General features: G+C 40.0%; 1 protein-coding gene across 2 annotated transcripts; it reads right to left on the reverse strand.

The window, feature by feature from the left end:
- fam91a1 (family with sequence similarity 91 member A1) lies at positions 1 to 23617 on the reverse strand. Of its 2 annotated transcripts, none has more exons than XM_040122228.1 (24): positions 23337 to 23617; positions 21936 to 22020; positions 21056 to 21207; positions 19328 to 19385; positions 17197 to 17264; positions 16742 to 16855; positions 16336 to 16426; positions 14813 to 14875; positions 14455 to 14561; positions 14291 to 14329; positions 12229 to 12341; positions 11571 to 11680; positions 10907 to 11019; positions 10697 to 10783; positions 10357 to 10486; positions 8177 to 8325; positions 7338 to 7472; positions 6120 to 6233; positions 5854 to 5926; positions 4502 to 4648; positions 3936 to 4037; positions 3576 to 3699; positions 3371 to 3440; positions 1 to 2478 (listed from the first exon to the last, which is right to left on the reverse strand). In XM_040122228.1, the coding sequence occupies exons 1-24, from the start codon at positions 23406 to 23408 to the stop codon at positions 2293 to 2295; spliced, it is 2502 nt and encodes an 833-aa protein (XP_039978162.1). In that variant the 5' UTR covers positions 23409 to 23617; the 3' UTR covers positions 1 to 2292. The 2 variants fall into 2 exon arrangements, with proteins under 2 accessions (XP_039978162.1, XP_039978163.1); XM_040122229.1 differs by having other exon boundaries at positions 2293 to 2478; positions 10907 to 11016.
- Positions 23618 to 25245: the final 1628 nt, after the last annotated feature.

The raw sequence follows: 25245 nt of genomic DNA on the forward strand, positions 1-25245 counted from the left end.
AGTTTGTTCTTATTACATATTTATTTATATTTTCATATACTTTTTACATATTTATTTGTAATAATAACAACATGTATCTGGAGCAGAGGGGCGATGGAGCAGGAAATGGGAGAGGAGGGCATGTTGAAGGAATGTCACTTTCTTCTTTTTTTTTTTGAAACCCATTTAACTACAAGAACATCATCATTAACTCAGTCAATGATATTCACGGTCCCATTAAATAAGCTACAACAAAGATTTCCTAAAATATAGGCTGACATATAAAACTAGCATTTTGTTAAACACTGCAGTGGATGTATACCTGGGAGAGGATGGGGGATATCTGGGATGACCCAATAACTGCAACCAGATAACACACAGGCAGGATTGGGGGAGAATTCTTATTGTGTAAGGTAGGTGTGTATGAAAACACACCAGGAGTGAGGTGTACAATACACACGCATACACAACATACACACAAGTTTCTACACAGTCATCATGCTTCAACGGGACCTCATGGTAAGTCTTTTTTTTTTTTCTATTTCAACATCACATTATTAGAAACACAAAACCACAAGTGGGTCAAAAACTGCAGAAGACAGATTCCTTCAAAAAAACAAAACAAAAAAAACAAAAAAACAAAATGGGTAACCATTCTAAATGCAAAATGAAGTAATCTATGTTCTTGGACACACGCTGAATATTCACGACAGATTTCAGACACTTTTTGGGCCAGCACATCTCTGAGAAGCTGGGCAAAGCATCAGCATTTCCGTCCCTTGGGTCTGTGACAGCCTTCACAGCGAACAAAGTTGCTTCCACCTCTCTAGACTACATACCCCATTTTTCAAAACATGTTGTAAACAGAAGCCCTTGGAGACTGTGGTGAGATGGCCAAGAGTGAACTGCACTGCACTGCATACAAACTGGAGTCAATCCAGGGAGAGAAACTGGCAGGAAACAGTGGCAACAGTCCTGGGTTAAACACACAGACCTGACTGCTCCTGTCCTATGCAATTAGGTACACTGGGATAAACTTGTTGTATTCTTGAGCAGGGTTGACCCAATGCTGTTGATTTTATTGGTTATATACACTTGATTAAATGCACATAAAACATCTGAAAAATGTGTAAAATCTAAAAAAGGCAAAAACTAATCAAAAGCAAATCAAATCAAATCAAATCAGCTGATTTGATCCGAGACCTGGTAGTTTCTGATTGGCTAACAGTAATAAGGCAACAAAATAACAGGAAGGACAGTAAAACAAGAGTCAAAGAAAATAATTTTTCAGGAAAAAAAATGGTCTTTGGTGTTCTCTTGCACTGAGAAAGAATGATAACAAAGGATAAAGAAACAGCAGTTTCTCTGATGCTTGGTCAAATTTGAAAATGTCTGAGTTTCCAAGGCGTAACACTTCCTTGTGGTAAACGTGAGGTCTAAAATCATGTGCACACTAGAAGGGGTCAAACATTTAAAAAAAAAAAAAAAAAAATTACATTACATTACTCAAACCACTGGTGTGGAGAAATCCTGCACAGTGCAAATAAAAAAATGCCCAGTATTGATTACAAGTTATGAGGAAGTTATTTTTTATGGTAAGAGTGCAACAGTATCATGCATCAGATCACTTAACATGGGAAAACACAGGGAGGCAGCGGGGGAGCCTGTTTTTAGGCTCTCTCCTTTTCTCTGACAAGTCCAATGACTTGGTCATTGGTTTTTCGTAAAATGATTCCTGAAGAAGTCTGTTCAACACTTCATCGGTTATTTTGTGGGTCATTTTTAGAACATCAATAATATTAACCACTTTTTCGCTCCGCTCTCAAGGATCACAAAACATCCATTGATTGAAGGGTGGGAGGGGGGGTAGTCAGTGTGGAACAGGGCTTGGGTTTCCAGTTAAATGGTCTTCCAGGTTATATGCTGTTTACCTGCATTACTGTTATATACTGTGATAATAGCACCACTCCAACAGATAACACTGCCTAAGAATAAGAGGAATCACAGAGGGAAACAGCGGGGAGGGGGTTCAAACTAGTGTTGGCAAGGATGGTTCCTCATACAGTATGTAAATGACAAAGTACAGGCAAGGCTAATTTTCCCATGGCTGGGTACTTACGGACAAGAGGGCAAAGTTTATGACTGAGTGTTTCCTTGTGATCAGATATGAAGATGCAGGGTTGAACCTTGTGTAAGCATTTCCTCAGTGAGACGTGACGCTGCAAGAGTGGGTGGTCCTTTACATGGAGATGCCGTCTTTTCCTCGTGACCAAATCTGGAAGTTTTTTGTTTTTTTTTTGGGGGGGGGGGTGTTTATGTGGGCTGGTCCTTCTGCAGGGCTGAGATGTCCAGAGCTGGAGGGGCCCGCCCGCTCCACTCCTTCAGCTGTCCGTCCTTGAAGAGGAGGTTGAGGGCGGGCAGGGGGACACCGGACTCTGCTGGGGGCTGACTGAGAGGGTTAGACACGCCGCTGTCCAGGTCGGAGGGCTGGCCGCCGTCCTGCCAACACAGGGCATAGATCACAGATCGACACACCAGGCAGAGAGGATGATATGTGGGACAAGGTTGTGTTTCTCAAGGATTATTAAAAAAAAAAAAAACCCAGGAAAGGCTAAGTAGAATGGCTCCTCACTGATTTACCGTCTGTGTTTCCGCCCCTCCGAGCACTGAATCATTTGTGTGACAGAGCAGACCTCAAACTGAAGAAACAGTATGTTTAAAGCTAAAAGAACATGTTTACTATTACCTTCACCTTTCCTTTCTTTTTTTTTTCTCTTATTTTTTATTTGTCCTGTTTTTCTATCCTCTCTCTTCACCATCACAACCATCCTCACAGACCGGCACACTGAAACACACACTCCTACACATCAAAACATTTGCAAATCAAAAGAATACCTCATTTTATCTCAACCCAACTCTCACATAACTCCTTGTGTTACCACACTTTATTTAATCTATGATAACTGTCTCACATTTTTGTTTTGTTTGTCTCTTATGTATTTTTTTCTATTTATTTATTTTATTTCTGCTATATGTTCAGGACACTACATGTACAATACACACTACTTTATGATTGGGATTTTAGTGCTTTGTCTTTTATCTTTCAATAAAATAAAATAAAACACTTGAGTTGCTATGTTTACCCATATCTTTAAGCATCTGACAAAGTTATTAAGATGGCTGCTACATTGTCTAAACCGGAATAAACCAACAATTCTATTAAATACATGTATTAATTATTAATTATACATTAATCTTAATTAATTCTAACAAACTCCATCTGTAAAATTAAATCCTGACTCCTGATATTTTCATTGGATACTGTTATACCATTTTTTCTTCTGTGAGTATTCTCCAGTGGCAACCTGAAGAGACAGCAGAGTGTTTTTACCTGGAATGACTGAACAAAGCTCAACACCTTCAGCGATAGCTTTCGGCTTGAGTGAAGTAGTTCTTGAAGGCTGAAAGAACAACAGAGCCTGAAGTCGAGCACCGCTACAACACTTTTTTTTTACACTTCTCTGAATGTTTTAAAACAAAAGTTAAACTTGTGAGGATGCTGGGTGGGTTTTTTGGGTTTCTTTTTTTTTTTTCACCTTTCGTTGCTGCAGAGTTTGTGCGAGGCGATCTTTCGACACACTTTACGGTTGAGCTCGGAGCTGAAGAGAGGCATGCCGAAGCAAAGTTCAAGAGGGACCCACTCATCTTCAGACGAAAGGGCTGAAGAAAGGGATTGGCAAGAGAGAGGAGGGATGGGAGTGACATACATTACAACATGAGATGCATACCATTAACGATTACACGCTGGTTTTGAAGGTGACATGAGACGTTTGTCACAATTTACTCTCTGTCGTCCTTACCACCTCTTCCAACCTTCAAACACCTGATTAAGTTACTTGACGATATTCTAAAAAAATAAATAAATACATTAACCACAGTAGGTAAAGTAAACCTACTGTCTGTTTTTCCTTTGCCTTCCCCATTGTTCTCTTCTGTCACGAGCTCAAAGGACTCAGTGCTGCCATTAGTGTCCAGGCCTCCACCTAGATGGGTGTCTCCTTGAAGAAAGGCAACGAATCTCCATCAACACTGAAGACACTGAAAACTTGTTTCTGGGAAACTGAATGACCTTCAGTTAAGAAGCTTCCTTAAATGCAAAACTTTTTAAAATAATTTCCCTTTTGCTGAATTTTGACTATTAAAATAAACTGTGTACTGTGCATAAATATCCATGTTGAGCAAAATCTTTGATCACTTATATCAGCAAGATTAAATCAGTGAATCTCAAGGTAAAGGCTAAAACAGTTCGATCCACATCCATTAGCAAAGGCTATCACAATAAGGGACACAATTATGCAGACAAAGAGCATAATTAAACTGGACTGAGAGCAATCTTTATCTAATTTGCACCATCAGTGCCAATGGCCATCAGAGGCAAGGACATTGTTAGTGATTCAACTATACTGTATGTCTTATCTGTTAAAAGCTCACATACACACATCAGTTTGCTAACTCCCCTCACCTCTGCACTCAGCGCTGTCGCTGGCCCTGCGACGGTGCCTGTTGTTGGAGTTGAGCATGGTGATGTAACCACACTGGTGCTCCAGGTCGACGTGTTCCTTCAGCTTCTGCAGCGCTTTGTGCACACACATGTTGGAGTAGGAGAACTCTGCACAGGAAGGAGAGAGACACAACGCAACCAACGGGAATGATGCTTCAAGTGTAATCTGGAACTCCAGACGAGCCAAAGCACTCACAATGATGAGGAAGACTCCAAAGTTAATGCTACTGATATCTACTGAACTGTATAAGATTTATATGATTTTTTTTCCCAAAGGTTGTAATATTCTGAAAATTAGCCCATTAAGAGGATGAGACTTAAATGTTACTGTTAAGCTTGACACACAAATTCATAAAGAAAGGATTTCAGAGGATTCATATCCTTCTTATGATCTTTGGAGAATTTAAACATCAAAGCCAGACACCAGAGAGAGAAGCACAGCTTGAATGCAGTTGTGCTAATCATTTATACACAACATGGCACTGAGAATATTTTAATATACATATAATATTATCAGTTAATGAGTTAATTCTACTGTATACCCAAGAAAAGTGGGTAACCCCATTTATCATTTATAAGCAGTATATAAACATATAACACAGTCATATCATTTTATCATTATATCATATATATATATATATATATATATATATATATAAACTACATTATATATGTATATACTATATATATTATGGTGTATTTTGTGATACATCAGAGTAAACTAAACACCTTTGGGTTTTGAACTGTTGTTTGGACAAAAAAAGACATCTGAAGACTTCACCTTTGGGGCTGCAAAGTTGTGAGGGCAATTTTTTTTCCACAATTTTTTGATGATTCATAGACTAAGCCATTAATTGTATTAATTGAAAAAAAACAAAACTTGCAGATTCATCAATAATGTGCCCTGTACCTCCCTAACCCTGAATAGGTTTGCGGCAAAGTCAGCCATTCATGAATCAACTCCATGCTGTACAATAATAATGTACACAATACTAATTTATTCTTGGTTCTGAGCTTTTTGTTTCACCTCTCAACATTTCTCCACTTTATTTACCATCACCTCTCATTCTACTGTGGGTGAATTACACCCATTTAAAGGTTCTATATTCAGTTTCCATGTTTTTGTTCTGTATGACTCAGTGAAATAACAACTAACAGTGTTAACACTGACTAACACTGAAGTAGTTCTGTTGACTGAATTATTCTTTATTACAGGGTAGGCATATCATGAACACATGCATCAGCATAACTTATCGCTGTATAAAGTCAATTACCAGTGAAGTTTACAGCTTTATTCACAAAGAGTATCTTACCTCCTTTCAGATCCTCCTCATCGAATGGGAACGGGATGTGGATTGTTTCTCCATGGCCATGCATACCATGACCCTGAGGGTTACACACACATACAATTAACATGACAACAGCGAGGCTTGGTACCAAATACACAACATGAGTAAATAGATAACTTTAGATGATGCACAAGTTAAAATTGAAAAAAATATATGCAAAAAAAACCAAAAGAACTTAAGATAACCTGAAACCCTACATGGAGAAATCAAGCTCATGTGTGTGCGTCTACCTGGATGAGAACAGCGGAGTGTGTGAGGGCATCATTGAGCATGGTCAGCACGTTAGACGTAGGGACGACTCCGGGGTCGTGACCCCAGGAAGTTATCAACAACCTGTCATAGACCTGAACAGAGAAAAACGGTTAAACAAGGAAATCTTCCACAGCTGCTAATAACTGAAATTATCAGGGGAGCACATCCTCCTCTGGCCGCTCATCACCTAACACACAACATAATAAGAAATAATAGTAAGAAAAATACATTTTTTTCAAGTCAATTTAACTAAACATATGTAAAGTTTAAGGTAGCAAAATAACACTGGAAAATTAACAGTAAAAGTAAGAGTACTAAACACACAAATACAAAGAAATGTTGAAGTGCCTCCCAGCTCTACAAAGGTGATAACGTTTATCAGGTTCCTAAGTTTAATACAAAACTGCTCTACTGTTTATAAGATAAATTTATAAATCTAGGGAAGCAAAGCTCAAAAAAAGAATCAGTGGAAACATCACTGCTCCACTCATACTGACTTGTCAACCTGTCCCACTATGGTAAACATTATCTGATTAAAGTAATTAAAGTTCCACTCAGGCACTGATTTATCCTGCTGTGACTTTTGCATGGGTCTCCCTGATTGAGTCAGAACTTTCCCATGAAGTTAAGATATTATCTTTTCTTTTTTTCTTTTTAGTGGCTGTCTTATGCTCTGATGAGTTTTTACAACAGTTAGGTTCAGTGTGAAGACAAACGCTTTAAATGAACAAAATGAAATTTTGAAACAAGTAGAAAAATACATGCTGCTATGTTTCAATCAAGTGACCCCCCCATCTCACATTCGCAGGACAGCTATGATGAGGAAAATGCAGGAGCACAGTGTGGTATGACTGTGACTCTGAAGAATCTAATGCTTTGTTAAGAAATGAAGGTTGATGTGGACAAAGGAAAGCCTTGATTTTTAACTCCGGTGTTCTGATTACCTGTTCCTCAAATTGAAACAGCAAAGTCAATATTTTAAAGGGCAGGTGTCAAAGACGAACGAAAAAATCCCCCCTAAATGTCTTTGATCAGAACCAGAGTACTGTTTTTGTTATCACATGCACGGCTTTTACTTATCTGACTTCAAAGAGGTTTCTTTTGCTCATATCTGCATCAGCATACATTTACTCATTCAACCATATACCTACACATATTTAACCTACCTACCTGTTTAATTATTAGTTTAGGCTAACCTGGAATATGTCCGGCAGTTTGCGGAGCCTGGAGCCTTTGGAAAGCAGCAGAGATGGCGGGCCTTGGCCGGTCACATGGTACAGGTACAGCTTGAACCAGATGGAGCTCACCTCAGGGATGGCCGGGCCAATGTGCTGCAGGGAGAAACAAACACAAAAGTGTACAGGAGCAGAACTAATGCATGTACATGTACACATCCTCAGACGGGCACTTTTCCATGTCAATTCTCACATAAACGCGTACTACCAATGAACAAAAAGCAACAAGGGCAAAGAGGAACAATTGTACTTATTTTGTTCTTCTGTCTGACATGTAGAAATTGCAACCGCTCTTCGAGACGGGGCAGAACACAAAGAAGAATTCAATTAATGCCACTTCACCGAGTCCCAGCAGTGTAAGTATAAGCAGCAGCGTGAATGGCACAACAAGAGTTTAACTTCTTTCCCTCTGTCTCTCTGAGCTCAGCTAGAAATCTGGAGTGCAGCCAGGCAGAGGAATTACTCATGAGCCTCGCCTCCTCTCTCCCTCCCTCGCCTCTCTCCCCCTCTCTTTGTATAGTCTTGTTGTTGGGGCAACTGAAGGCTGAGCACTCACAAAGCATACACACACAGTCACATATCACTCCTGGCACACATGTTTGTACACACAGCAAAGGGGCAAACACGACCTCACACAAGCACAAACGCATTAACTGTCGACTACAACACACACACACAGAGCACTCCTACATCCTAACACACACACACACACACACACACACACACACAAAACATTTGATCCAATATTCCAGCGTGCCACATAGCATCCTCTCTGTTCTCCCTCCCTGCAGGCATCATACCTGAGGCGTGCAGCTGCTGATGGGTCTAATCTCGTTGCTGAGCGGCGCCATCGACACCAGCAGCTTGTAGTTCTTGTTGAGGACGCGGCTGCAGGTGGCCTGGTCCAGACCCAGCAGGCTCTCACAGCGCAACATGTCCAAAGGGAAACCTAGTAGGGGAAAAGCCAGGGAAAGTCACAGCTTCTATACAGAACAGGCTGAGAACTGAGTGTAAGTCATTAGGAGTATTCATGTAATTTGCATTCTTTTGTCCTCTATATCGTGAGTGAAGTAAGTGCTTGGATAAAGTACATTTCTTGAAGCAATATTACAACATTTTGGCTAGCTGTTTACCCCTGATATCAGTATTTATGCTAAGCTAAGCTAATCGATAATTGGCTAAAGTCTTATATTTACCAGATAGATATTAGAGTGTTATCAGTCTTCTCATCTAACTCTCAGAAGGAAAAGCGAATAACCGTATTTCCCAAAATGTTGAACTATTTCCTAAACTTCTGCAACCTGCCAAGTGTGGATGCATCAAACACTAACATGGCTGAAGAGCAGTGGAGCAGGCAAAGTATAGATCCTTTCTTTCTTTATAGCCATGGTGTTAAAAAGAGTGTTCTCTCCAAGGTGACTTGTAAGTGATAACATAGCATTCTTGGATTTAATCATCACCTCTTGCCTCCTACAGTAGATGTAAATTTCAGAAGCAAAAGGTGTCTATGAACTGCTGGATGTGATAATTAAAAGCTAAATTATTACTAGAGTCAAAACTCACAGATGTATGACGTAAGAACTGATTTAAACCCTGCCAAAGAGGTTTATATTTATTTCACAACGCACAGAGAAACAGTCCTTTACAAAAGCCTGTTTATTTGATCAGACTGCTGCTTCATATTAACTAAATCAAGTGTGAATGATGATTTTTGTACAACAGTAATTAACCTCCGTAGCAAACATCACAGGCCAAGATTAACTCTCCAATCAGAGTGTAAATTTTGGAGATATGCTCTCTGGCCATGTTGGAATCACAATTCAACACCCCCCCAAATACAGCGGTGAATAGTTGCAGCAAAAAATGTCTGATTTGTTGAGAATTTATAAAATGTATTTTTGCTGGCAAGATAAATCTTCCTCACTCCCTAAATGAGCTATCATCACTAGACTTTTATATTATCGGGGGCTTTGTTTAGTTTTAGCCAGCAGGCTCTCACTTTGCTCACTCCTCCGCAGAAGCCTGGAGCAGCAGCTGAGGACGACTAAGAGATAAGACAATCAGAAATTAGGCACACAGCCAAACCATATAAACAGCATCTGGTGGCACAATGGTAGCTACATGGAAACTCAGAGATTTGCTTTGTCGTCAGTGGAGGACTCACTCTCTGCTCCCTCTAGAGACACAGGTAGAACAATACAGCTTTACTATGGATTCATGGTATGCCTCTGCATCCAGAGCCATATTCAAGAAAAAAAATTCCAGACAAAGGTGAGATGCAAAACAGACAGCCAGGAGTCACACAAGGACATAGTTTGCCAAAAGCAGCACAAACAAAAGATCCACTTCCTCTTTCTGTGTGTTAAAGAGTTGCTGTTTTGCTGAAAAATAATTTCATATAATAAAAAGAAATAATTAGTACACAAACGATGAAATTACAATGTTACCAAGATACCTACCCGTATACTGTGATTAATATACTTCATGAATAAAGTGATTCTAAATCAGTCATGTTATTGAGCAAATGTATGTTAAATTAACAGCTTTAGTCTGTGTGTGTGTATGTGTGTGTGTTGCATGTGTCTCTTTCACACACACACTCATCCCACCTCATTCACTATACACCACCCAGTTCTCACCTTAAATTTCTGTTTGACTGCTATGTGCCATTTTGAATGTGATTTTGAAACAACCATTACAAAATGTGGCCTGCATTTTTATTACAGTTCATGTCACCTGTTGACGGAAAAGTAACTGCAGGAAAGACAGATGAAGCACAGAGAGAACTGTGTGAAGACAGTAGACAAAAATATACTGTATATGACTTTCTATTTTGTACATTTGCTTTTGGAGCTGGGAAGGCAGTAAGAACTTAAAACCAAAACCAGACTGCCAGCTGCATAATATACTGGTTAATGACGTCTGGGTCTTGCATGTGCTACCAATAAATAAAAGAATAAAAAAGAGGGTATAACTTTACCTATATTTGGGATATCAGGTCCCTGGTCCTGAGTGAGTTCTTTGTTGTAGCGCAGGAAGAGGATGGTGTTTTTCAGGGTCAGAGCGTGGTCAAAGTAACGCTGGGCCTCGCCCTCTGCTGTGCTCTCCACCTGGAAACACAGAAACCAGCAGTGAAGTGACAACAGAGTGTTTGTGTGCATGCATGTGGTACTCAAGCTATAAAATATTTGCTAAATCGAATTTCAGCCTTTGGTATTTCACTGCAAATGACAGCTAGTCAAATAAGGTTCCGACAAAGGCTTCACTAGGGATAAACACAAATAAATCTTTACTTTCTTTGTTGTAACTGATGGTCTCACCTTCTCCAACTCAGCCAGGAAGGTGTCCAGAGTCTCATCAGACAGCTTACCCACCTCAAACATGGTCACTGCATGGCTCTTCAGGTTCTGATGCCAAGAAAAAGACACAAAATTGAAATAATACTGTTTGTAATAAGCCTTAAACCACTGAGAGTTTGTTTGTGTGTGTGAGTGGGTGTGTGTTTGTTCAGTTCACATCCATTCGCTAACCGGAGACAGGTTGCCCATCATGAGGAAGGCTGTAAGGGTGGAGTCAAAGAGGAAGGCGATCCTCTTGGTCGGTGCGGCTGGGATGCTCAGGCTGCTAACGCTGGCTGTGTCTGCTACAGAGACACAGAAAAAAGACATATAACAAGGTGTTTTCTTACTGTGCAGTAATGTTAATGCATGTAATGTATAGCACAACTGCATGGCTGTTATCCCTCTTAAACTGAGGACATTAGCTTATGACTGTGTAAATGAAAAGTGTATGTGTGTTTATCAAAGAGGTTAAATTTAATTTATAATTAAAATGTAAATGTGGTTGATGAACAGTCACTTTCGTAAGTCTGAGCAGTTTGTTAGTTTGAGCAACCCAACAATCTTAACATGTACAACAAAATTAAAATTAGACCATTTAAGCCAAACACCTATTAATATGAGAATGATTTTCAGAAGCATAAATGAGCTTTCTTAGGGATTAATTAGCACTTCTGCTTCAAACCTTCTGAGGTAACATTCAGAAAGTGCTTAGTGTGCATGCATCAGCGTGTGTGTGTGTGTGTGTGTGTGTGTGTGTGTGTGTGTGTGTGTGTGTGTGTGTGTGTGTGTGTGTTTGTGTGTTTGTGTTTGTGTGTGTTTGTGTTTGTGTTTGTGTGCGTGAATGTGGCCAGACCTTGGTCTTCCAGACTGGTGGTGTCGGTGTCGGTGGCAGAAGAGCCTCCCTCCATGACAGGACTGCCCTGCTCCCAGGACAGCAGCATCTTCTGAGGGTCCATGGTGCTCCTAACACAGAAGACAGACCACAGAAAAGGTACTGACAACACTACTCAAGCCCACATCACACTCTAGTGGTCTACTGAACTTTTTTCGTGATCAGATTTTTATTTTGTCAATACCAGAACGCAGATCGAATATATCAGGGTATTCTGTATCCAACTCATCAGGCCCTAACCGTAAAGACGGTTTAAATCTTTCAATATTTATAGTATTAAATTTTTCCAGAAGAAGAAAATGTAGGGTTTCCAGGATTGATGCAGATAGACGAGGAGATTCTGTCCCTAGCTTGAATTTGCTTTGGCCACATAAGACGCAATAATCCTCACAAATGTACATTTTTTCTTCTTTCACTGTGATTACTATGAAATACAAGTTAGTTTTCCTTTGATGTTTAAAAATGATTACAGTTGTAAACACAATTTTGTAAAACTCTGCAACCGTCTCAAATTTCACAAATGAAACTGAACTTCCAGTTGTGGGATGAGCATGAATCAAACTATGGTGTCATATTGCTATTAGCTGGTTTTATAGAAGCAATGCATGGATGCACATACTTGAGCCTGTTGACAGACGGGGCGTTCTTCCAGGTGGGGTGGAGCTGGTCTGAGCTGAACACCTGCCCTTTCTTTACAGCGAAGCCAAGGCGACAGTACATGGACACTGCATTCTAACAAAACACAGTACAGACAAAGTCAAAAGACCTTTGATAACACACAAAACATATCTGACATCTTTAGTCAGGTACTCGGATACTCTCACTGTCATATATGAATGTTTTGATACTGCTGCTGGGAAAAAGTGGCAGTTTTATCTCTCCCTGTATGATTGCTGGTGTAACGCTGACTCAATATGGTGAGTGTTGCGCTTTCATTCGGAGGAGATAAAAATGAACCCTTCAGTTTTAACATTGAAGATTTTTCTGCTACAGAACTCTATCCTGCTGCAGTATTGTTTATCTGTATGCCTGACGGAACTGTGTATCTCTATGCTCATCTTTCTTTTCAACAAAGTGTTTTTCTTGAGGTATTTCTGGGTGGATGGGTGGATGTTTTAAACTACCGTTTCAAAATTTCACACTGCAAATAATAGCCACCTTAAAAAGGATTTTAATTTACTATCAAGACTTAAAACAAACAAAAAAGGAACTGTATTCAGAAAAAGGTCAACCATTGTTTAGCTATCTTATAGAATGTGAAGGATGGGTAAAGGTTGTAACGGTGTAGTCCAAACAACAGAATCCCTTTGATGGATATGATTGTTTGCTGGTTATGAGACGACTGCGAACACTCTTTTGGGTTATGCTCATTTGATAACCCACAGCATCTAATATAAAAAGTAATTAAAAGAGTCACTCCATGTCCAGTGCCTCAAACTGTCTCAAAAAGGAAGAAAAAAAAGGTATTGCTGTGTACTCTCCACTTAATGGTTGGCTGGGTTTTTCATTATTTCCTTAATATATACAGTCGTCAACTTGACTTGCTGTTAAATCTTTTATTCAGACTGGACAGGCTACCTCAGTCAAGAATGGTGGACTTTCTACACCTTGATACCCCAAAGGTGCAAGCTAAGGTCAACTCTTAGCTCTCCCCTTATCGTTTCAAAAGAAGCACGGCGAGGACATTTTTTCAATTGACTTAGGCCACGAGTTTGTCATTACTTGACATTACTTGAGAGAAAGTTAAACTCAGGTCACGACGGGAAAAGTTCTGCACAAAGACGACCTCTCAGACATCTCAATCATCTCTGAGGTTACAGGGATTCTCCTGGAGAATAGCTGCCATTGCTGCCTTCGACCATTTCTCTTAAGTGCTGCTTTTCAGCGGCACGAATTAGATGAGATGAGATCAAGGGACTGGGGAGTTCTTCTTTTCACGCTGGAGGTCCTAACACTGAGAGAGAGTTTGGCTCCGTGTTTGATAGAGAGTGAATAGGAAACTGGGTCAAACCGAGTACCAATTCAACTGGAATGGTGCTGCTCAGCCCTCTAGTAGAGTCATGGGGCATGATGGATCTAATCTGAAATTGTGTGTGTGCTGTGCATGTGTGTCACAGTCTACCTCTCAAGTGTATGTGTGTATGTATTCAGAATAAAATATCTGTATCATTCAGAAATATCCAACTGCTAGGCTATGCAGTATCCCTAATTTTCTCACCTATTTGCACTCTATTTAATTTGAAATGCCTAGAGCAACAAAAACAGCAATGCCAGTATATTACTGAAATAAAATGATACAATATTTATGACAAGCTGCCAGCCCCCAAATGTGATAACGGACAATAACAAGTAATAAATATTATTGAAAAATGGTTTTAATTTCTCAGATTGGATGTCAAACTTAAATCTCAACATTTGGCTCCAGAACATCAATTAGCACAAAATACAAAAAGCTTTTCACTTTCTCTCTGTCAGTCTACACACTGCTACAGTGTGCCTTGAAGCACAGAGAGAGGCAAAAAGTCTCAAGAGAAAATAACCTCCCCATTTTGTCAATCTCAATTTTGAAAACAGGGCCATATTTTTCAGATGTACCACTTTTCTATCCTCCTGTGAAAAACACTACGTTAGTCTATGCATTACAATAGGACTCTCACATTCTGCAGCAAGTGGATACTTACCTTTACTAAGTCCAAGTCAATCTCCAACACATTCGCCAGCTGAGAGACACACAGGGAGAAAGGATCAGGAGGAAAGAAAAAATAGGGGCTCGGTTGAAAAGTTGATAAATAAACAGTCATATTAAATTCAGGTAAGTACAATGAAATTCATTTCTAAAGCCTACCTCCGATACGTTTGTCTGCTCATCAATGGACACAAAGATTTTGTAGAGAAGCGTTTCAAAGTAATCACCCTGGACACGGTTCATAACAAAGCCTTCCAACGGGGGCACTTAAAATAAAAAAACAAAAAAAAACAAAACAAACAGTGACCAACAACTGTGCAAAAATTTCTACATATGGTATGTACCTGCAATGACACTAGTAGGCATTTTCAGACCTGTGCAAGTCCATTAAGCATAATGCTCGCTTATGTTCCAACAGCTGTTATTTAATTACATACAGTGTTTAGTCAAGGTAATTACCCAGGGAGGATAATAGCAGGATGTGTAAACACACACACACACACACACACAGATGTACCTGAGATGCAGCTGTCATCAGATATGGGAACATCCAAATAGATGAAGCCCCGGTTGTACAAGCCTGCAATAAAAGAGCAAATGTACAATCACACACTGTAAACATACCCGTTTACACATTAGGGCTTTTCTATACATTAACATCTCTGTCGTTGTTCATAAAAACAAATCTTACAATATAAACTATCTAGATATTAAACTTCTTCTGAGTAGAACAGAAAATTGTACATTCAAGGGCAGTGGAAAAAAAATAAAATCTCATTTAAACAGCTGCTTTTAAATCGCCCTGCATCTCCTGTACTAAATTGTATTTATTCCCACTCATACACCAGCACTCCAGTGGCAGAGGCTCACCACTGTCAAACTGTTCTCTAATTCTAACTCCACGGACACAACCTCAACCTCTGAATTCACACCAGCACACTGATGGAAGACCTTAAACTGAAACCTTAGTACCTGCCTCCATGTTCACACTTCAGCTGAGAAAGACTTTTGCCCTTGCTGGAATTGAAATCAAGTATACCTATTTAACATTTTGGGGTATTAAATGATAACTTTTTTCTTGTATTATATATCAAAATCTCATATTTTCCAAATTCTTAATTTCCTTAAGAAATGGTTGAGCTTTAGTGGTTAGCTAGTACTGCACCAATGAACCTAAATCTGAATAAACTACTTTTAATACTTTATGATTCCATCACCCTGTTTTAATGTTTTAAAAGCAAATACATTCAATAGACCCAACAGAGGTTTTGACATGTGAGAGTATTAATAGCCCAGGTGTAAATAACAAAATAAATGAAGGCTAAATTCCATTTAGCTGCTTCAGCTAAATGAGGTTGTTCATACAACCTCACTTTCCCATGGTCATGACTTACTGGGATACTTTAATAGAATGGAGCCATCATTCATGTTAACAGTAACACCTTTACTTTTCCTACTATGACCAAAATGTTCAAAAAGTTATCATGTTGCTGTTATCGTTTCCTACTTTAAAATAAAGTACAATCCTGAGGGTGGACATCTGAAATGCAATGCAATACACATGCTGTTGTAAAGGATTTGAAGATGGAGGGTTTTTTGTTTTTTTGCAATGGTGTTGTATTGGTCTGCATTACACTGAAAAGTGCTTCAAATTTTTATTCCACCTATATTTCCACGTATGATAGTGGAGAGACAGAATATTACAGACACTTCTTAATATAGTGCAGTTAATTGCTTGATATAGTAAATAGTGTTACATGTGGTAAAGGATATTAATTGCTTATTTTTTAACAGACTGAAAAAAGTGGTTTGTGTTTTTAGAATTAGAACAACATACAAAGCATCCACATCCAAGGCAGCATTACCAGAGAATTAAAAAGCCAAATGCACTGAACTTATGTGACTTTTGTGTTTAACATTTGCCAAAGTACAGGATTTAGAGTAACATTTATTATGATAATTAGCTAAAAGGGTAATGTTATGGGAACATGTATGTAATGTATGCTGATACAGTTGTAGCGACATGTCTCAGACACTCACTTAAAACTACATTGTACTCCATCGATCCAGCCAGCTGAGGGCCAGAATCTATCATCTTATCGATGGCTTTCTTCTCTGCTGGGGAACAGATCTGTAATTGCACACGATAAAGAGACAGCATTAGAGTACACCTGTACGTGTGGGTTTGTTTCCATGGGTGTCAGAAATCGCCTCAAGTGAACAACAGTGAGAGTGCAGTTTCTGGGAGGGATGAATACATTTGCATATGATAACTATATGGACTGTTTTCCAGTGCTGCATTTTTTTCTTGTGGAAAGCAGAAGAACTGTTGGGAACTTGGCAGGTTGTGTGTCTTGGTGGGGAATGTGTAAAAAAAAACATGTTTATAATAAAATTGAATTGAAAAGCGGAAATGAAAAAAACAAAAACAAAGTTCTTATCTCACCCTGATATCGTCCTCTGTGATGTAGCCAGTCTGTGCAACCCACCATGGCTCTACAGAGATCTCTACTGGTTTGGCCGGTAGCAGGTCCCGTGCCGATTTCCTGCGGAAAAATTTCTGACAAAAAAAGACCACCAAGGAAGCAGGTGAGGAGAGCCCCAGTCACCAAAATCAACTGAGAGGGACTGTGAAGTATTGATATTTTGATTACACAGTTTCTTGGGACAAATTTCTAAAACATTCACTCAGACATTCTTTGGAACCGGCTTTAGCATGCTAACTATTATAGCAATTATAGTTACATGTATGAAGATTTGTTTTTATATTGAGTTTTGCTACGCAGTATGTTAATACCCCATACTCTCATATGCATTTTACACTAAAGGTGCAAATATGAACAGTGCCGACAATTCAAGTAGAGATATTATTTGATAAAGTCTGTTTTAGAAACATCTTACTTTGGAGGACCTGCACTGGTTCATCAGGTCAATGTACTGGTTTCTCCCAATGCCAAGCAGCCGAAGACCTGTGAAGTAAAACTCAATCATGCCTCAGTAACTGGCTATAAATTTGTAATCGCTGCACATTAACCCTACAGCACATAAATCTGGCTGCAGTGCAACTGCAATAGTGTCTCTGGTGGTTTTGAATTATAGCCTCTGAGGCTTTAAAAAAAAATATGCGAGAAAATTACAAAAAGAAGCAACGTCTGAGAATGAGTTTTTCTTGACATTTCCAACTTCATGTTGGAGAGTTATTTTGGCGAACAAACAAAACTTCATCAAGCGGTAACAGTGACTCTCCCAAACTCTGCGGAGAGTGTACGTCCACACAAATACCCAGACACCTTCTCTGAGACAATGCCCTGACACATGCGTACACGCATGTGTCACCTACCATCATACACACAAGGGATTTGTGCATGCATCTTTGTCTGTTATCAAATTATGATGTACATTCTTAATTTGAGAAAATGCCAGGCCATGTAGCCATATAGTAAGGTTTTACAGTATAGTATATGCTAATTTGTCTCCAAGTCCCACCTTGTCACCTCCTCTTGCCTGTGCTGCACAGGCCTTGAAGGGACAGAGCAAAATGTGCTGGGACAGCTGCCAGTGCAAGCAGGGACCAGTAAGGGACATTCGCATTTCAGCCTCCTAACACTGCAGAATTCTACATGCATATCCTGCCGTTTCACCGAGACACAGACTCCTCCATGGAGATTAAAGGAGAGAGGCCCCTCCGAGCACGGCTCCGAAGGCCTGCTGGCAGCCTTCTGCCTCCGCAGCATGAAGGCCCTGCACTGCCAGGACTTAGTCACTCACAGACCAATGCCAAAGCCTGTTCACTTGAGAGCAGAAAGTCAAAGAAGGCTACAACTGCCCTCACGCCTGACTTTCAGCTCTGACGCAATCCTGATCGGGTTTTGCGATTATTTCTGAGGAACACAGCCCCTCGGTGATGCAGTAACACATCAGAAGAGCGACAGCTTTATTTTTTGAGAAGCAATTGTGATTAACACTGAAATGGGATTTATATCAACAAATCCAAAAAACCACTTGGCTAGTGCTCTGGTTTGGTTATGGAAATAAAAAGAAATTATTTGTTTATTAGTTAAGCTAGTTAGGAGATATGAACACAATTTCTATCACAGATCCAAAAAAAACATTGTGTGATTTGTTTGTTATTTAAGAGAAGTAGGTGTACATTTCATAACACACCTCAAACCTCCAGTAATTAAAAACCAAAACACAGAAGTGTATCAAAAACACATTGAAAAATTAGATGCATCTGTCAAGAAAAATGTGTAAACAAACAAAATATGTTACACCCACCAAAAGGTTGGCATTCAGGTGCCAATTGCCCATTTTCCTAAAAAACATTTTGATTAGCTTAATTTATCTTTTGAATGCTCTGTGTTTGAAAAGCAGTTTCACAAAATTAGAAAAACTTAAACAAGAAATAAATTAAGTAAATTAACCTGACAATTATTTTCCCAATTAATTGCTTGGTTGATAGAATGTCAGAAAAAAATGTTTTTTTAATTCCGGTTACAATTTCTTTAAGGTAACATTTCCAAATGTCTGTTTTTTACCCAGAACATCAGTTTGCAATTATGTAAAACACAGAAAATCCACACTATTGAAAAGCTAAAACTAATGAATGTTTGCTGGAAAAATTTTGAAAAATAGCTGTGAATTAATTTTCTGTCCCTTAATTGTTTCAGCTCCAGATTCCTCTTACACTGTTAGGGCCAGTATGAAGAACTGATATTCACTATGAAAAATACACCAAAGTCAAATAACCATCGAAAATCTTTTAAGTTTAATTTTAAAGTGCCCCTCCAATGACCTCCTGACTTGACCCTGATTCAGATCCCTCAGCTTTCTGAAAACTTTGCGTCTTTTCACAGTGACTGTTCTACCACCCTGTACACTGGCACTCTTTTAAAAACAATAACTGCGAAAAGATGTATAAGAGGGAGCAGAGACACAGAGAGAGTAGGTGTAGGAGGTACGTCATCTCAACAGTGTGTGAGAGAAAAACTCAGAAACTCAGGGGAAAAAAAAACAGGGGAAAGAAACTCACAGTCAGCAGCAGTGAAGTTGGGCAAGGAGTCGTAACTCTTCTCGCTGTTCATAATATCCTGGAGGGGCAAAAAAAGAAAGGGGAAAGGAGACATGGAAAAGAAGAATTAAACTCATTTTCACTCTCCCCTTTTTATGTCCTCTGCCTCTGATTAATAACAGGATTAGCAGATCTGGGCAGCCTTGCTAATTTCTACTCCCCGTTTTCATTAAGTGCTTAAAACGGATTATCAGAATATGACATAGCCTTCGGCAATTTAGTGGCCACAGTTAAAGCTCAGTCAAGTTTAGTTTAGCATGCATAGGAAAGTGGGTGAAGCTTTTTTTAAATGAGCTAAAAATTAAATGGTTCGTCTTTATTTGTGTTTATACGCGAAGTCAGAAGAAAGAACAGAAGGCATGTTAGTCACATCTGTTGAAATGGGAAGTATGCTAAATGTGGAATAATCGAATGTCGCCGCTGACACCTGCAATCCCCAGTATGTACACACACACAGGATTGTGAAGTAATGGAAATACAGTACATCTGAGGGCATTGTGTACAGAAAGTACACAATAAATATATCTGTAATCAGCTTCATGTGTAACAGAACAGAGGTAACGAAATTACAGGTTCATTACTTTTATTAAGAAATCATAGGTAATAAATTGAGTATGGATTACTTTTCAAAAGCAACACTCCCAGCCATTTGAACACGCGGGCTCAGTTTTTGTAATGTAATTGAGAAATTCAGAAGTCAGGGAGAAATGGGTTGGTCAAAGCCTCCGACAGACTGGTTCTCTGTGGGCCCGGCTGCGCCAGCCTCAAAACAGCAGACTGAGCTTTATCAGTGAGAGTGAGGCAAAGCCCAAACCGACAGCAGAGCAAACAGCGAAGATTTTCTCTGGGTGTGTTTTTCCTGGGATCAGTCTCCTGTGGCCCCTTGAGCTGGTACATGAGGCTTCACCAGTACTGACTGACATCTAGTGCCTGGCTGATGCCAGGACTGTCAACGTGGGAAACTGCAACATTACACATACAAATACTTCTAAAGCAGTAGAATATTTCATAAACTTAGTGGATATATTTCATAATTAAATGCACGGATGCTATGGCTAGGTGTTGTGTGCCATGTTACAACATTTCCCTTCTTTTTCACATGCAAATGACATGTAATTTCAAGGGCATGAATTCACTCACGCAAAAAGCTGCACAAAATGATACCTTTAAGTACATCTATTGACGAGTACCATATAATATGGTATACCGCCATTGTTGGAGTACCAAAGAATACACTACACATGACGGCACAGAGCTGTAAAAAGCTCTGATCCTTTTGTTGTAATAGTTTCTTGGATTCCCTGTTTTGTATGAAACTGCCATTTCTGCAGTTGTTCCCAGGGATTCCGAACCTGAAGACACTTTTTCAATTTAAATGAACAGAGACTAGATGTTTCCAAACCAATTAGAGAATCTTTGCTGCTACACAACAAGAAATCCCTGCTCTTTTCCTTTGAGTTTATCCAGCTCATTGTTCTGAAAGCCCAGTTTCAGAAAAAAAAAAAAAAAAAAAAAAGCAAGACCCCTGGATCAGTGAGGGCTTTCACATACTGTGTGCATAAAGATAGCTGTTCATGTTTGCGAGAACCTGCTTACTGCAATTATGATAACGCAAAAAGTGTTTAAGCTTGGCCGCATCAAACACCAGTCTTTCCAGTTGTATTCTGCAATGCAGCACGAGTTCCTTACCTCCATGATTCCTATGTAATATGAGAACGGAGTGACTCGCAGCCCTTTGACCATGATGTCAGACAGGTGGTACGGGTAAAGCATCAGGTGGTCCCGGCTGTACTTCAGGAGCTCCTCGTAATACTTGCGCTCATCCTTCCTCACGTGGCGCACTGCTCATAAAAACACAGCAGTCAGGCGCGGCCAGTGTTCATACCATAACACTTCCAGCCAATCGATACCAGATCAGTCCAGGTTAAAAAATTAATACTGATCCAGAACAAGCTCCAGAAGGTCACAACAGAAAAAACACAATTGATAAGATAAAGTGTATATTATTACACAGCTTTTTAGAGACTATTACGCATTTTTTTGCGGACTTATTACTTAACTGGTAATATAATAACTTTCTCGATCATTGAAGACAAGTATGCTTAAGGATAATGCCAATATCACTCAATCTGCAACAGCAACTCATACGCATACAAGTTTACCGAGAAGAGTCAAGTATTGGTGAATGTACCTGAGATAAAATACGGCTGTTTGCAAGCTGACCAGGTCTGGTACAGTTACCATTAACACTATGATGCTAATTTTCACATACACGTAGCTAAAGATAATGCAGAATAAACAATGAGATTTATCCTGCCATCTTGACGGTAGGATTTATTACAGGACTGTTGTCTTAGAATGCATTCGTTTTAGCCACCTGTACCTGATAAACTGGCAACTGAGTATATATTGGACCAATACAGACACTTACTCACATGCCTTATTCTAGAGCCATAAAATGCAAGAGGATTTTTTGTGCTCTGTGCCTTTTAATCTCAGACCCAATCATGACATGTAATGCAGTAGAAGGTGTATGTTTAGCACTGGTGTGATGGTCAAACTTGCTTACCTAGGTTATTGCGGAATCGCAGCTGGTTGCGGATGCTGTACAGCAGCACATGCTTCTCATACTCGCGCTGAGAGTTCCCCAAGCTCTGCAGGAAAAACACGGCACACAGGTGAGGACCATGGCTGGATTAACCTGCTACTACGCCCCTTTCGTGTGAAATGTGCACAGATTTACTATGCAAGAATATGACCTGGCCCCAGATTTTACGTATGGTAATTGGATTTAATATATACATTTTCAAATATGCAATATATAAACGCAAAACTAAACAAAACTAGATTTTGACACAGGGAGCCAAGACACTGCCTTGAGATCAGGTAATAAAGCAGGGTCCATCTTCAGTTTCCTGCTGTGTCAGGTGATACTGTGCTTTAGTAGTGCAAACTTCCGAACAGATTTTCTAGGGATGCACCGATTTGATCTCCTCTAGATCAGTATCAGCACCAATACTGGCCTTATAAAGCGAATCAGGTATCGCCCGTGACGTGACTGATCCACATTAAATTCCGTTTCTCTGTCAATGTCCTTATTAAAGTTAGTGTTTTCGCTATCAGCTAAGGCCACCATCTAAGTTTTTAGTGCTATGGCAATCTCTGGCCTCATTACATCCACACAGCGGGGTATACGGATTTTAAAATTTAAGGGGAAAATAACACTGATATCAAATCATTACTCAGATTGGTATTGGCAGAATTGAATCGGTATCAGGAGAGAAAAACTTGGAAACTCGGTGCATTCCTACAAATTTCACTTATATTAAGAAAAAACCAGTTGACACACAGTAGGCCTGGAAGTCTGGAGTTGCCCACTTTTTCTGGTAGTCCTTTGCATCCTCACCAAAGCTGGTGGCAGCTTGAACAGCAGCGCAAAGCTACTGTATGGACATGTACACAATCTATAACGGGGTCATCCTCATTGTCCATACTGTAAATCTACTTTGCTGCTCCATTCTATACACACATCTACTGCACGTGTGTACTGGAAGAGGGATCCCTCTTCTGTTGCTCCTCCTGAGCTTTCTTCCATTTTTCGCAATTGAAGGGATTTTTTGTTTTTTGGTTTTTTTTGGTTTTGTGGGGGGGGTGTCCAGGGGCAGAGGGAGTCGTAATGCGCTTGAGGGAAGTTTGTGATTTGTGATATTGGGCAAAATCAATAAAAAAAAAAATCTCACTTGACTCGACTTGTGTGTCATGTGATGCCAGTGTGTGGTGAAGCAGAGGCTGCAACAGTGATGGTCAGTTATGGCTCCGGCTGGACGGAGAAAACCCCCGCATAGGAGGGGGAAGCGAGCCACGGTGCGTCGCTGACATCCGCCCGTGTGACAGAGAGCACTGCGGTGACATTGACAGGTTCAACCCCACCCCCCTCGCCCCGGGCCGAGGAAACGTTAAAACACGGTACCTGTTTGACGTTGGCGGGGAGCTTGTTCCACGGATAGTTCTGCCTGATGTGAAATTCCACGTCCGTGTTCATCGCTAGCTAGCTGGCTCGCTGGCTAAAGGCAGAACCCCTCGAGACGATCACAAACGGGCTCCCGGGCAAGTCCACGGTGACTTTAGCCCCCCCCCGACACCCAACAACCGAGCGAAGAGACCCCCGACTCGAAGAGCTGTTTTCTCCGGTGATTATTTTCCTTCACAATAAATGGTCACTTCCTTGTTGTATTTTCGAACAAGCCGTTCGTCACGCTCGTGGCTACAGTCGTCACTTCCTGCCGAGGCGTGACCGTGGATGTGAATGGAACTCGTGACAAATGAGAGGTGATCGGTTATCAGACCCGACCAGTGTCGTTTTTAATACAATTTCACCTCACAAAACTGTTTGTTGTCATCATCATCATCATCATCATCATTATTATTATTATTGAGAAAGACGTCAGGTGGTGTTGAGATAATGGATGGATTAACCTCCTGTGGGGCCCCCAGGGCAAATGCGAGCTGCTTTGCCTCCACTGACCCCCCTGATACTGTATGCTGCATTTTCATTATTTCCTCAGGCACCCAGAAACCAACCAGTAACAATACTGATAATTGACAATAATAATAATAATAATAATTTCTAAGCAAAAATGCCAAAAATTCACTAGCACCAGCTTCTTAAATGTGAATATTTGCTGGTTTACTGTTTTTTTTATTATAGCAAACTCAACATTTTGAGGTTTTTGACTCTAGGTCAGAAAAAACAAGGCAATTTGAATATGTTACTTCAGGCATCAGAGAACGATGATGGAAATTTTATATACTGAACAATTAAACAGTTATTAAAGAAAATAACTGAGATGTATTGATAATGAAAATAGTCATTGGTTGCAGCCTTGTAGTCCTCCAATGATGGAATTATACCACATTGCCTCAGATTTTCTGTGTGTAAATTATTTGACACACAGGGGGGAAAAGCAATTTGATAAAACACAACAAATGAGCACAATATAAACTAAAACAGTTATAGTCTTAAAACTAGATTTTGACACAGTGTCCCTCTACAAGATCAGGGCCACAAGACAGAGGATGGAGGACCCATTGTTGCTCATGGCGTATTTCAGTAGTGCAAATTTCTAACAAATTTGCGATTAATCACATTATGTAGTCCCAAATGATATGGAGTAAATCTGTTTTTTGGGGCCCCTCAGGCTCTCGGGCCCCTTTGGATTTGCCCGCTTTGCCTGGTGCTGGAGGGCCCAGGGGCAAAAGCGGGCTGATGAGCCCCTGTTAAAGGATAAGTCTGGCATTTTTCAATATTTTTCTTATTATCAACAAATCTCATTAAATGACCAAAACCAACAATGTGTTAGTCTGTCTCCCAGTACTTTCCAACTACAGCTTCTCTGTGGCTTCTTCCTAAGACCTAAATCTTTAAAAACAGATCACAAACAACCATCCATCCATTCATTTTCTGCCCTTGACCCAGGGCAAGGTTGCACTAGCAGCAAACTAAGCAGTTCCCAGCTCTTCCTGGGGGATCCTATACCATACCAGATGAGATATACAGTATAATGTCTCCATTGAGTGTAACCTCCAACAGAAGGCGCAGCAGGAGGCATCTTGATCAGATTCCCAAACCACCTAAACTGACTCCTTTCGTCCTGAAGGAGCCAAGGCTCTAATCTGAGCTCTCTCCTGAAGTCTGAGCTCTTTATCCTACAGAGGAAACCCTTTTCAGCCACTCGTATTCGCGATTTAATTCGTTTCATCGCTACCCTTAGCTCATGACCATAGGTGAGGGTTGGAACATGGATCGACTGTGTAAAACAGAAGCTCAGTATCTGCTTCACCACAACAGTCCGGTTCAACACCTGGATCACAAGTATATA

Source organism: Xiphias gladius, chromosome 24 (assembly GCF_016859285.1).
Source record: "Xiphias gladius isolate SHS-SW01 ecotype Sanya breed wild chromosome 24, ASM1685928v1, whole genome shotgun sequence".
Taxonomy (NCBI): domain Eukaryota; kingdom Metazoa; phylum Chordata; class Actinopteri; order Istiophoriformes; family Xiphiidae; genus Xiphias; species Xiphias gladius.

Coding starts and splice junctions, on each gene's coding strand:
- fam91a1 (XM_040122228.1), bottom strand. CDS start 23,408: ATGAACACGGACGTGGAATTTCACATCAGGCAGAACTATCCGTGGAAC. Junction 7,473..8,176: donor TCAGCAGCTGCACGCCTCAG/GTATGATGCCTG, acceptor TTCTCCCTGCAG/CACATTGGCCCGGCCATCCC. Junction 3,700..3,935: donor AGGCAAAGGAAAAACAGACA/GTAGGTTTACTT, acceptor CCCTTTCTTCAG/CCCTTTCGTCTGAAGATGAG.